This window comes from Delphinapterus leucas, chromosome 10 (genome assembly GCF_059928025.1).
Source record: "Delphinapterus leucas isolate spDelLeu-1000000601 "Yukka" chromosome 10, BTC_Dleu_Yukka2, whole genome shotgun sequence".
In the NCBI taxonomy this organism is placed as follows: Eukaryota; Metazoa; Chordata; class Mammalia; order Artiodactyla; family Monodontidae; genus Delphinapterus; species Delphinapterus leucas.
In genome coordinates, this window is record NC_143138.1 from 39,564,126 (window position 1) to 39,576,751 (window position 12,626).

Below are 12,626 nucleotides of genomic sequence, written 5' to 3' on the forward strand. Positions count from 1 at the left end.
TGGGGGATAGGCCCGCCAGGAATCAAGGAGGAGCCTCAAACCAGCTCCTGACATAACACGTGCAACAGGGCGACTTAAAGCATATGAATGGTTCCATTCCCACTCCCCTCATCCTCGAGTAAGAAAGTGGCCGTGCAGAACGGTGGTTAGAGCAGGACCCCCGGACCCAGGTGCCAGGCACACGTTCCTACCCCACCAATTCCCAGAGCTGTGGGTGTGAGTGAGACACTCCACTGCTCTGCATCTGGAAAACGGAGATGTTGATAAGAGCGCACATCTCAGGGCTACTGGGAGAGTCAATGAGTGGATACATGCAAACCACCGTCCCACAACTGCCCGCACACAGGGCACTAACTAGACGTGTCAGCTCTGTCGTCACCACTGCACTCAACACCTGCCCTGGGGCAGCCGGGGCTGCCTGGGAGCCGGAGCCAAAGCCCGGACCCGGCCCACGAGGACATCTCGGGAGGGCTTCCAGGAGAGGGATGGTCATGGGCAGCCCACCCTGAGCTGCTTGCTGGACTGACACAGGGGGCACTGGATCCAGAGCCCAGGGTCCCAGCCAGGCCCCTACTCCACAGGGAGCCTGAGAAAAGACATTAGGTTTTTTTCTTTTTCTCTGGGCCGCTGTGCTCTTCAAGAAGAGCGCGCAAAGTTATAGCTCAGAAAAGGAAGCAATCCTTCCCACCCCCAGCTCAGCCTCTCGTCTGGGCCACCTCTGAGGCCGCGGCCCCGCCAGACACTCAGCCTTCCTGAGGGAGACCAGGCTCCCGGCTTCAGTGACTACGGGCTCCACGGCATAGTTTCGGGGAACAAAGGGAACTTCTGGTGTCCGGCTGAGATAGGAAGGGGAGTCGCCAGGGGGACCCGGCTGTCCCGTGCACCTCAATTCTCGGAGCCACCCACTGCCTGGTGTCTGAAAGAGAGCGGGGATGGGGCCAATGGGTGCATCAGAGACACGCCTCCTTGGACGCAAACTTGCAAAGAGCTCTCCCCACAGGGCCGTGTCCGGAGCGGAGCTGAGGAAGCAGATGACACTCAGTTGAGCGCCCCGGGTTTAAGCCATGCAGCCCCCTCTTCCCCGAGACAAAGATCTACGTACAGTTTCCAACTCTAGCACGGCCTGGGCAGCAGGGAGCGTCTCCCCCGGGGGCCTGGACACTCACCAGGAAGCGGACATCGTCAAAGCCATTGAGAAGCAGCCTGCTCTCATACTGCTGCAGCCCCACGGCCTCCAGCCACTCCCCGACGCTCTGCTCCGGCGGCCGCGAACCTGACGAGAGAGGAATCGGCAGACGCTTGAAAAGGGAAAAACCATTGAGGCGGTAGCAGCGGCACTCAGAGGAAGACAGATGGCACTGCCACATCATAGTCATTACCATAAAGCAGCCACACTCCGTACTAGAGGAGGGAGAGTGGTGGCCCCGCGGCCCCTCCTCAGTGGGTGCACCAAGGGCACCGGGCGGCCACGGCCCACTCACGCACCCCCCTGGGTCCTGCTGCTCCGGGGCCTCGCAGCACCTGCACGGCCGCTGCCCAGGGATCGGGAGAGCCAAGCCCCAACGCTCTCCGGGTCGGCGCTCGTCCGCCTCCTCGGAGGTATTTCAGAAAGTCTGTCCCCACGGGCACCAGAAGGGGCCGGGGACGAGGGACAAGTCCCGCGACCTTGCAGCACAGGCCGGTCAGGGGCGAGCGCGCCTCTTCATGCAGTGTTGGGACACAGACACAGCGACCACAGCGAGGACTCCGTTCACGGTCACGGTCACGGGGAGCCAGCGCATGCAACACAAGCAGCAGGAACCCGGCAAGGGGAGAAAGGAGACTTTTACTTGTCTTTCCCCAGCAGTCCCGGAACAAGCAAACCATGGCCACCGGCACTTCGTGCTCAGAGGCTCAAGTCGGGGCGGTGCGTGCGGGCGGGTGCGCGCGCGCGCATGGGCCGGAGCTCCGGCCGGGAGCCGGGTCCCCAGCTAGACTCCGGCTGCCGGCGAGCGGGGCGTCTCCCTGGCCAGGCCGCTGTCCGCGGGGCCGCCTTCCCGGGCGGGGCTGTGTGGCGGGGGCTGGGCGTTCATCGTCCTCTTCCGACGGTGGCTGGCTGCTCCCGTGACTGGCCTGCCTGCTCGGCTGGAAAGCAGGCGGGCAGATCCAGTTCTTGGCTAAAGAAGACAAAGCCCAGCCCAATAAAGGAGAGAGAAAGGAAGCGGTCCTCCGTCAGCTGAGCTGTGGTGGCTCAAGTCTATTCCCATTCTGCGCTGCTCTCTCTTTGGCTGAGTGATAAAGACAGCAACTGTCTTCCCAGGGTCTCCGGAGCTTGCTGTCCTTCTCTGAGGATGAGCAGGGAGGGGAGGAGATGCATTTGCTCCGGTCCTCAGGTAGGACAGGGGAGCATGCTGGTGCAGGGAGGAAGAAAGTTCAGCCCTTCCGGGCAGACCTTGGATGTTCTGAGCTGAACGCCTTAACCCCACCTACTTCTCCAGTTCTCGTGGGCAAGAACAGATAAAAGAAGAAAAAAGGAAAAAGGGAAGAAGAGGTGCAAGGAAGGAAAAAGAAGAACCAACTATAAAAACATCACCTCCGGAGAACTCTTGACACGGTGAAAGTCATTATGCTGTTCCCAGCACTTTGCCCCTCGGGGCAGGCCAAGGCCAGGTGGCTTGGTTGTCTAGGAGACCCTGGCGACCCACTGTCCCAGGCTCCCCCTCTCCTCTGTCCTCTGCTGAACAGATGGTGGTCAGGGTCCCAATGCACACTGCAGCAGCACTGCGAGATGCTGAGTCTGGGGGCTGCTTGAGCTCCCCTGCCCTGGAGTGGGGCCGTCTTTTCCAGGAACCTAAGTGGCGGGCTCTTGTATGTCCTTGATGTCAAGTGTCCCCCGGCTGCTGATTCATTCCTGCTCGTAATCCCCCGGCTGGGCAGCCATGGTCCGGCCTGCTGCTGGTGGATGTGTGCGCGTCCAGAACCGCAGCAGAATGCTTTGTCTAAAGGCTCCTGGGCTCTCACGCTGCCTGCTGCCGGCTCCACAGTCCTTGCTCGCTCGCATAACGTCTGGCCCTCCCCCCCTCCTCCCCTGCCCACCCTCCTCCCTTCCACACTCAGGAAAACACATCAGGGATCGGACATCGCAGCAGAAGCTGCTGCTTCTGCCACCGAGGGAGAAGGAGACAGCAGCACCAGCATCGGAGCAAAAGGACAGATTTTCCAATACCTGCTGTTGCCTAATACACACGCATACAAAAGGCAGAGATGGCCAAACTTTACCCCCAGCTCCAGGGGCTGGAAACAGCTTATCAGGGAGAATAGAGAAGGAACAGTTCTGTAGTTCTGGCCAATAGTTTCTAGGACAGCCAGAGAGGGGACAGAGGAGGGACACTGTCCTGAGGGCACAGCCCACGGGTTAAGTGACCCCCGCCCCCACTTCAGGAATGATTGTGCCTCTGCCAGGCAGATAAGCCGCGCAGTATCACAAAAACAGATGACAAAATACGGACATTACAACTGATAGTCCTCAGGTGAGCGCACCAAACAACTTGGGAAGAGACTTCTCTCCAGGCCGTCAGAGCCCAGCAGAGAAGTGCCAGGCCCAGGGCAGGCCATTCACTCTCTGGCGGAGGAGGACATGGGAGGAGAGGTACCAAGGACAAGGGGAAACCAGGACCAAACCCCCAGTACAGCTGAGGAGACAAAAACGGTAACATGTACAGAGACACAAACCCAGGGACCACGTGTCACCCTGTAAACGTGCTGGGAGGCACCTGCATCCCAACAGGCTGTTGGTGGCCCTGGTGAAGGAGGGGCTCTGTGTGCTGGGAGATCAGGCCCCTAGAGGAGCCTGCATTTAACAGCTACTCAACAGCTAAACGGCTGGCTTCAGCAAGAGAAAATCAAGCGTTCTCTTCTGCTGGCTAGACAGAACAGGTCTTTGATGACAGCAGCCAGAGTGGCCCAGGCCAGGGGGAAGGCTCGCCCTCCCTGGACTCCAGACAGTGGGATGAGTTGTAAAACATGCTTGTTGAGGATACGGGTAACCAGCTCCAGAGCTGGCCACTCGGAGGCCCACAGCCCAAAAGAGGAGTGAGATTCAAGTGCCATATTGGGGCACTTCAGGACACAACCCTCTGCAAAACCAGTCACACCAGGCAATCCCATGCTTAGTTAAGGGCTGCTGGCTGGCACGCCTGCTCCTCCTCCCAGGATGGCAACCCCACAGCCCAGGCCTCTTCACCTAGATCCAGAAGCCCAAGGACAACATGAACTCTGACAATGATCATTCAGAATAAACAAGAAATCTGCTCTGGTCTGAGTGGAAGGCTGGTGTTCCCCGAGGTCCTGGGGAGAGCCCCCTCCTGACCCATCAGACAGAAGACAGAGGTCACAGGCAGGCCTGAGCCCACGCTCTCCATCCTTCACAGCCTGGCCGCCACGCGGATACTGCGGGCTGGGACTCTGCAGCACGGGTGGACGCACCCTCTGCTCATGGCCACCTTCCCGTGCCCGCCCTCGACTTTCCTAAGCTGGGGTATGGAGGATGGCTCAACTCAATGCTGCTGAAACAAAACTGTGTGTTGGGATCCCGAAACCTAGGGGGGGAGCTGGACCAGCTCCTGCCATTCACATAAGTTCGTGGGGGGCGAGGATTGGAAAGTGGGGCCCACAGGGCAAGGAAAGGGCTCAGTGTCACCAGCTCCAAGGAGAAGAGCTCTTCCAGAAGAGTGTTTTCCAGAAGGGCTGCCACATCTCCTGTTTTATCAAAGCCAGGAGGTAATGGCCTGATTCTGCCCCAATCTCTTAAGCGCATGCAACTGATATAGGCTCCTCAGGTGCAGAGGGGTACAGGGCAGCAGAAAGCAGCCTCAAAAAAGCTGACTGCATCAGACCCATACCTGCTGCCCCTAAAGCACATGGCAACAGTGTTTGTCTCGGTCCTGAACATCTATTCCCAACAAACACATGCTCTTGGTAAAAGCCTGCAAACCACGACAGAAGGAAAGCTCCCCGGACTGCGTGTAGGCAAGTGCCTGGAAAGAGAGCCACTTGTGCAGACCCTCAGCATAATCCAAGGCTGGCAAAGATGAACCCAACCCAACCGGACCCTCTCTGCTAGAGCCCAGGGAAACAGGGCTGAAGGGAGGGTGTCTCCAGGAACGCAGTGGGAAAAAGTGTGGAGGGAGACAAGGCAGGGGGGCAGACGCCCCTCCTCTCCAGGTTTGTCGATATGAGAAAGTAATCATTTCCTGGAGAAAAATGAGCATAACTACTATTTACTGAGTACCTCTTTAGCTCAAGTGTTTGTATATATTACTCATTCTTAACAAACATAAGAGAGAAGTACTATATCCAAATGTTGCAGATGGGAAACTGCGGGCTCGGAGGGAGTAAGCGACTCGCCCTGGACACATAGGTATCTAGAATCAGGATTTGAACCAGGGCTGCGGCTCCAGAGCCCATGCTCTCTCCACAAGCCCCATGACCTCAGCAGCAACTTTATCCCTGACGTGCATACTTGCCCCCATCCCTCAGACTTCCTGCCAGGGCCAGAGGCCCATGGAGGAACTAGAGGTGTCACTCAGGGCTTACAGGTCAATCCTGGATGGAGCCTCTTAAGTGAACAAGGAAGCCACCCCTTCAGGGCAGAGAGGCACTTCCCCAATAAGGGGAAGTGGCCAGGGTCCCAAGCTGCTTTCAGCCCAGATGCACTGGTGGCAGTTCTGTCTTCAGATGCTTGGGGGAGGGGGTGCAACAGGTGCTCTGGGATGCACCTTTAAGATGTCACCTCACCTGAGCAAGTAACACAACCATAATTCTATTACCAAGAAAAACAGCTCAGGTATGGCCTCCCTAGTTCCTTTGTTTCAAACAAAGGAAATGGAGGAAGGCCTCACCTGTAGGGCTTTGAGATGAAAAGAATACTCCAAGTAACAGTGATCTGAAGTAAGAATGATGAGTGTCTAAGTAAATGGAAAAGTGGAGAAACAGACACAAGGAGGAAACAGCAGAGCCAACCCTTCCAGGCGATGCAGGCTAAACAGTCCAACCCAGCGCTCTGCCGCTGCCATGGATCAGGTGAACGAAAGCCACGTGCCCATGAAGAGGTAGTGCCAGAGCCACCTGGGAAGCTGGGAGACCAACACGAGGAGCACTCCACATTAAGCCAATCAGAGAAAGCCTACATTTATGAAAACAATGATGAATAAGTGACAATCGTTCACTTTTTATAAAAGGGCTTCCTAATAGCCTAAAATTCAATTTGTATATTTTCCCCTCCACTATGTAAAAGGAGTCATGGCTCCTAAAGTAAGAGCTAGATGGGCTGTGTGGACACATGAGATTCCAAATTGTAAGAGAGTGACGTGGTCTGAGGCTGACTTCTCTCACCCCCCAAATGTCTGTCTTCTGCATCAGAGAAAAACCTGAGCTAGAAGGGACCCAGAGGGTGGTGCTCCATGGGGAAAACGGCTGCTTGGTACCATACCTGAGATCTTCTGCTGTTCCTGAGAAAAGTCGATCCCTTCTCCAATAGAGCTCATGATCTTCTCAATCTGAGATGGAAGAAAAGAGGAACAAAAAGGAAAGGCTGTCAGGCTCGAGTCAAACATCGCCAGCTCACCGTCAGCGCACACACCGGGGTAGGCCTCCGAGTCTCTTCCAGACGATTCCAAGGTCCAGCACCAACCTGCAAGGTTTCAGAGCTCACGGTGCTCAGATCAAGAAAGGCTTTTCTCTGGCCACAGCCCTGTAGGGTCTAAAGACGAGCTCTGAAGGGAGTGAGCGGGTAACAATCGGAGCTCAGCTGCTGGAAACGCCCAAGAGCCTCCCTTCCAAGGCAATTTATATGTCAGTCCCCCCACCCTCCAGCTCTTCCAGACCCAGCGGAAACTGGGCAGAGGGTGCAAGAGCAGGCCAGTGCTGGCACCCTTCACTGCTCATGCTAGAATCTAAATTCCATGAGGGCAGAGGCTTTGCCAGCTTTGTTCCATGCTATACCCCCAGCGCCTAGAGCAGTGCCTGGCAATTCATAAGCATTCAACAAATAATTGCTATTGCATGACTGCCAGCTCTGAGGGGTGGAGGCATTTTCTAGAGCACCTGAATGGGCACATAACGCTGAATGGAGGATCATTTGATCCCTGGAGGCCGTCAGTCCTGGATGCAGCTCTGCATTCAGGGGAGAAGAGGTGCAGATACTTGTCCTTCCTCTGGACCACAGCAGAGAGAGCTGGTCTCAAAGCATCCAAATGTCTCCAGCATTGCCCCCTGTATGGACCACCTGTCCCAGCCATCTGGCTTTGGTCACCCTGGGCCAGATCTAAGCCCCCTGCTCCTGGAAACCTGGCTAGGGGCAGGCCCAGACAGCGAGGAGGAGCCTCCCCCCCAACGCCAACTGGGTTGCAGTGATAATGAGCTCATTCACTGTTCTTTTTCCAAAGAAAGGAAAAGAGGACCTTTTGTACCAGGGCTTGGATGTTTCTTCCTCTAAGCGAAAGTAAGGAGCCTCAGGTCTGACAGTCAGAAAAATAACAGCTCTCCAGCCAGCCTCCAGCTGGCAAGCAAAGGCAGCACATTTGACACCCGGCAGAACAACACAGGGTAAGCACCACCTCTCCCCTGGCAGCCGGGAGCACAGGAAGGTCTTTTCCTCTAGTAGTCACCTAACTGCTTGTTAATGCACACTGCGAACTCCATCCCTGAGCTCAGCAAAAGCAAAGGAAACAACACATCTGACCCGTGCAGCAAACGGAGGGTGTGCCTCGACTTATCGGCCGGCAGCCCAGAGGCCGGCATCAGAAGCAGGCAGTGCCTCGGCAGGTCTGCAGTGCCCCTTAAAGAAAAGGCCTCCCTCCCTCCAGCCCTCCCCAGAGCATCCCTTTCTCTGGCCCTGCCCATTTCAGGTGCAACACGGCAACGACCCAGCCAGCCAGGAGGGTACTTCCCCCCTACCCCCGCAATGCCGCAGTGCTGTATCCATAAAATCGGGGGTGGATACTGCCTCCCATAAAGGACTGTGTGGATTAAAAGTATCATGTACATAGGCATCTGGCCGAAGACCTGGCTCATAGTAGATGCTCAATAAAAGGTTAGCTTGCTTCCCACTTCCCCTGTTGTCCACAGTGCTCCGACCTAGTAAAACTTATTTTTAAAGTTTTAAAACATATTTTTACTTATATTTATTTTTTGACAATACATCCACACGATTCAAAACTCAAAACAGGCAAAAGGTTATTCAGAGAAAAGTCTCCTTCCTACTCCCGTCTCCCAGCTGCCTATAGTTCTTCTCTCTGGAGGCAACCAGTACTACCAGTTTCTCAAGTATCCCTCAGATCTATTTGCAATTAAGCAAATATATGAATGTATTCCACCACCCCACATACTGATATGCTGTTCTGCATCTTGGTTTTTCCACTTAATAATGCATCTTGGAGGTCTTGCCACAGTTCATAACATTTTTTTTTTTTAAATGGATGAGGTATAGTCATCCTGTGTAAGGCTATATGATAATTTATTGAACCAGTCTTCGGACAGGCATGTGTGGAGTTTCCAATCTTTTCTCATTCTAAACAGTGGTACAATGAATACTGTTTCACATACATCTTTGAACCCAGGTGCAAGGATCTCTAAGATACCTAGTGATCTCTTGAGAGTCCTTCCAGGCACAGAATCTTGAGTTAGCAGCAGGGACCTCACAGGTCATATAATCCCAACTCCCACGCCATGTCCAATTCTGCTAAAGACCTTCCAGAGATGGGGCACTTGCTAACTCTCCCAGTCAGTTCACCCTATTTGCATAAAGCGCCAAGTTATAACGTTTGTCTTTCTACAGATTTAAACATTTTTTCTAACTTCATCTCCTCTTCCACAGGAAAGGCTTAGGGATATGTGAAGACAGCTCTTACCTTCCAGATAAACTCTCCCCCACCACCAGGCTGCAAGGCCCAACCTGGCATTAAATGACACATCAGTCATTACATTCAGATTTCAGAAGCCTCAAAGCTGGGCAACGAGCAGGCACTCCACAGGTATCTGTTTGTGTGCCTTCTTTTTCTTTTCTGCATTTACAGGAGAAAAGTAGGGTGCTTAAGGTGAGGAAACGTTTTCTTACGTGGGGGGTTGGGTCCTTATCCCTGGAATGGCTCTACCAGCCTTTGGATGCCTCCTCCAGGCCAAAGTGGGTAAATGTGGGAGAATCACCACTGCAAGCACCAGGACAGATGGAATCAAGCATGCTTTATCTGCCATTCTTCCCCCTGGGCCTGGCTCATGGTAAAAAAGGCAACTGACAGACAGACAGACCAAGAGCAGTTTACATTTACTTAGAGCCAACAATGAAAAGCTGTTTTCCCAAGGCCACACAGAGTGTCAGGGTGGGAAAAACTGAAATGGAAGGTGACTCCAAGGTGTCTTTTGAAATACAGTCAAGCCCTGCATTATATATTTCATTATCATCATAATCGCCTAACACCCAAAGCCCCGGCTGGCCTGTCCAATCAGTATCTCCTGGCTGCTCAACCCATGACATTTTGCCAAAGGACCTTTGCAAGTCAGAGTGAGCAGAGCTGGACACGCTGCTGCTCCTCTGCTGCTGCTGCTTCTCTGCTCCGTTCCCTCCTGCTTGCCCCAGGGGTCACCCTCAGGTGAAAAGCTCAGCTTCCACAGCCCCCTGGGTGCTTCAGCCTGCAGGCCAGCTGAGAACTGCTAGCCGGGGAACTCTCAGAACCAATGTCATCCAAACTAGAAAGTGTGTTTTGTTTTCTGTGAACGGCAGTAGCCAAATCCAGCTGAGAAGATTCTAGTTTATAGAGGAACTGAGAGCTCTCCAACAGCTTGCAACCCAGGACCCCTTCCAGCCTTGGTGGAAGCACAGGGCTAGGAGGGAAGTGGCAGTGAAGCGGGCCTGCGCGGGCAGAGACTGGCAGGTCCCCACCCAGCCCCTCAGCCAGTCCGTGGACACAGGGAGGAGCGGGATCTCATCACCTCCCCCTGCCACACCCCGGGGGCCCAGAACCAGCGAAGGGGGAATATGGTCATTTCAGTCTAGACACAGAGGAGTGGTCATAGGAGACAGATACCGTTCTGATCTACACACTTCGTGTAGTTTAACCATTTAGGCTTGAGTTAAAAAACAATTTGATTAGGCTGCTTTCCCAGAAACATTCTGCATCTCAGGGGAATGTCAGGGGAAGATGCAGGTGGAATGTAGCAGAAGGGAACAGTTCAACATTCTCTTCTTCTTCTATTGTTTGGGATCCATGACATTTTTGGAGAGAGATGGGAAATGGCCATGCTTTAATACTGCACTTCAGGACTTCCCTGACGGTCCAGTGGTTGAGGCTTTGCCTTCCAATGCAGGGGGTGCGGGTTGGATCCTGGTAGGTGAGCTGGGGTCCTGCATGCCTCGGGGCCAAAAAACCAAAAAAGCACAGAACAGAAGCAGTATTGTGGCAAATTCAATAAAGACTTTAAAAAATGGTCCACATCAAAAAATCTTTAAAAAAAAAAAATACTGTGCTTCACATGAACTCTATAGAGAGCTCAGCTCACATTTGTGTTTAGTAAAGTAAAGCCTGAAAGTTATCACCATAATGGACTATCTATTCAGAAAATGCTTGGAAATATTCCATTTTCAGCAAGTATTCAGAATTATTCCATTCAGAATTTTTTTTCCCCCCTACCAGGGCTATATAAAATGTGTTCCCTGTATGGCTAAAAACAGAACCAAAACCAAACACTAGGAATCCTGCCACTAAGGCCCTCTCCCATCTGCTTGTTAGGAACACAGGATCCCGGATGCCCACAGGCTGGCAACGGGAAGTGACATTCTATATCCAGAGAGGCTCCACTCCGGTCACCATAACCTGGCTGCCAGGAGCAACTCAGATCATACTAGGCTTTTCCATGGACACTGGGAGTCACGGGGTCAGGGGGGGAGAAGACAGCTGCTGCGCGGAGAAATACCTCCCTAGGTTCTGATGGGTCTTCTGTGCCCCAGGAAGTGCGCTGGATAAAGGAGGTCCAAGGAGAACCACAGCCTCGGTGCAACATGGCTCTGAGGCCCGTGGGGAGCCTCCCTCCTAGGAGGTGGTACGAGTGAGAAGCAATGGGCATTTTCAGGGGCTCTCACTGCAAAAACATCAGGGGAACAGGAATCAGTCTGGTCATAAGCTGAGGCCTGAGAGGAGAAAGGGAAAGAGATTGCCTTTCTCCAACCTTCTTTTGGGGCAAATGGGAACCTGAAGGTAGATGTTTCTGGAATTGATTGGCAACTGAATTTGGTGCCTGACGTCAGACACTCTCCCCCACCCCCTTTTGCTGCCTGCGGAGCTATTAGCCCCCGAGGACCCTGCCACCAGATGGAAAACACACCAGTCCCGTTGGGCCTGTACCACCAGGGCTGGAGACACCGTCTATCTCTCCTTCTCTACCCCCAACAATTAATACTTTACTGGCCCAGAAACACACTGTGCTTGCACTATAACTTCCCAATTAGCTGTTTTATGGTGTGTCCCAGAGACATTATAGGACCAATAAAGGTAAGATCCCCGTTTCATACTGTTTCTTTAAGAGGCCACATGGTGACTTGCACAGAGCTGGCACGTGGAGGGGCCGGGTAACAAACAAGTTACCATTTGTTAAATGCCCAGGCCAGGCTAGTCACCTCACTGATACAGTAAGAGGGGAAAGGTAGCCAACACTCTCAACCCCAGTCTGGATTCTCTAACTCCCCTTCCCTCCTCATTTTTATCTTTTTCCAACCTCCCTGGGTTGCTGGCACAGTGACCTCACACCCCACGACTACCAGCTGGCCCTTTCTCTCAACAGTCCCTCAGAGCCTCGACTCACTGCCAAGAAAACGTGTCATCCCATTTTTCAGGTGAGGATGCTGAAGCACTACCCCACAGCTAGATGCCCAGCAGCCAGCTGATGGCACTGCTCTCAGTGGGGGGGCCGAGCCTGCCCTCTGGCGGGGACCAGGGAGGCAGACCCTCCCCCCCCCCACCCGGGGCCAGACAGCCCGGCTTGGACAGCACCCCCCATTCCCAGGAGCACAGGCCGAGCCCTCGCCTCCTCGACCTCCCCAGAGGCCCCGAGCCCCTGCCCTCAGGTGACCGACGACACCGGAGGTGGCCCCTTGGCTGTGCAAGGCACCCTGACGCTGCTGACGCTGCCTCCCAGGCCCAGCGAGCACATAAGAATTCATCACCATCTCTGTCTTCTGCGGCTCAGCAGCCGACAGGCACTCCTCAGCCTAGAGTGGGCTTTGATTCCCCACATTTGAAAAAGGGTCACCGACCAGGGTCTGAGTTATTTGTTCCCTCTCCCCACATACTGAATTGCACAAGGCCTGGGGAAAGACAAAGATGGACTGAAGTAACTTACTTGTCCTGATTTTCTAACCTTGTCAACTGCATTTACAGGAGAGGGACGGGGTGGGGGGACGGAAGAAGACAGCAGAGGATGAATAGAGATCTGCCAGCGGGCTCAGGGCTGTCCCTTCCGACGCAGCTCCACTAACAATGAATCACTTCTTTTCCACAGAGCAAGGTTAGTCTCAGTCTCATGGGGCTGGGGGGGACCTTGGATCTTTACCATATTTATTGTTGTATCCCCATTTGAATCCCCTTTATGCTGCCACC

The 12,626-nt window shown here is 54.0% G+C and overlaps 1 protein-coding gene across 12 annotated transcripts in view; it reads right to left on the reverse strand.

Moving 5' to 3' along the window:
* ANKS1A (ankyrin repeat and sterile alpha motif domain containing 1A) overlaps positions 1-12,626 on the reverse strand; it is a 187,387-nt gene that overhangs the window by 24,180 nt on the left and 150,581 nt on the right. For 11 of the 12 annotated variants that reach the window (XM_089917986.1, XM_089917991.1, XM_022581670.2 and 8 more), the window contains 2 exons: positions 6,470-6,536; positions 1,167-1,273 (listed from right to left, as the gene is read on the reverse strand). In XM_089917986.1, coding sequence (XP_089774112.1) covers positions 1,167-1,273; positions 6,470-6,536 — 174 coding nt within the window. Of the gene's footprint in view, positions 1-1,166; positions 3,036-6,469; positions 6,537-12,626 lie in introns of those variants that run through there. The other variant, XM_089917994.1, reaches the window with a different exon arrangement.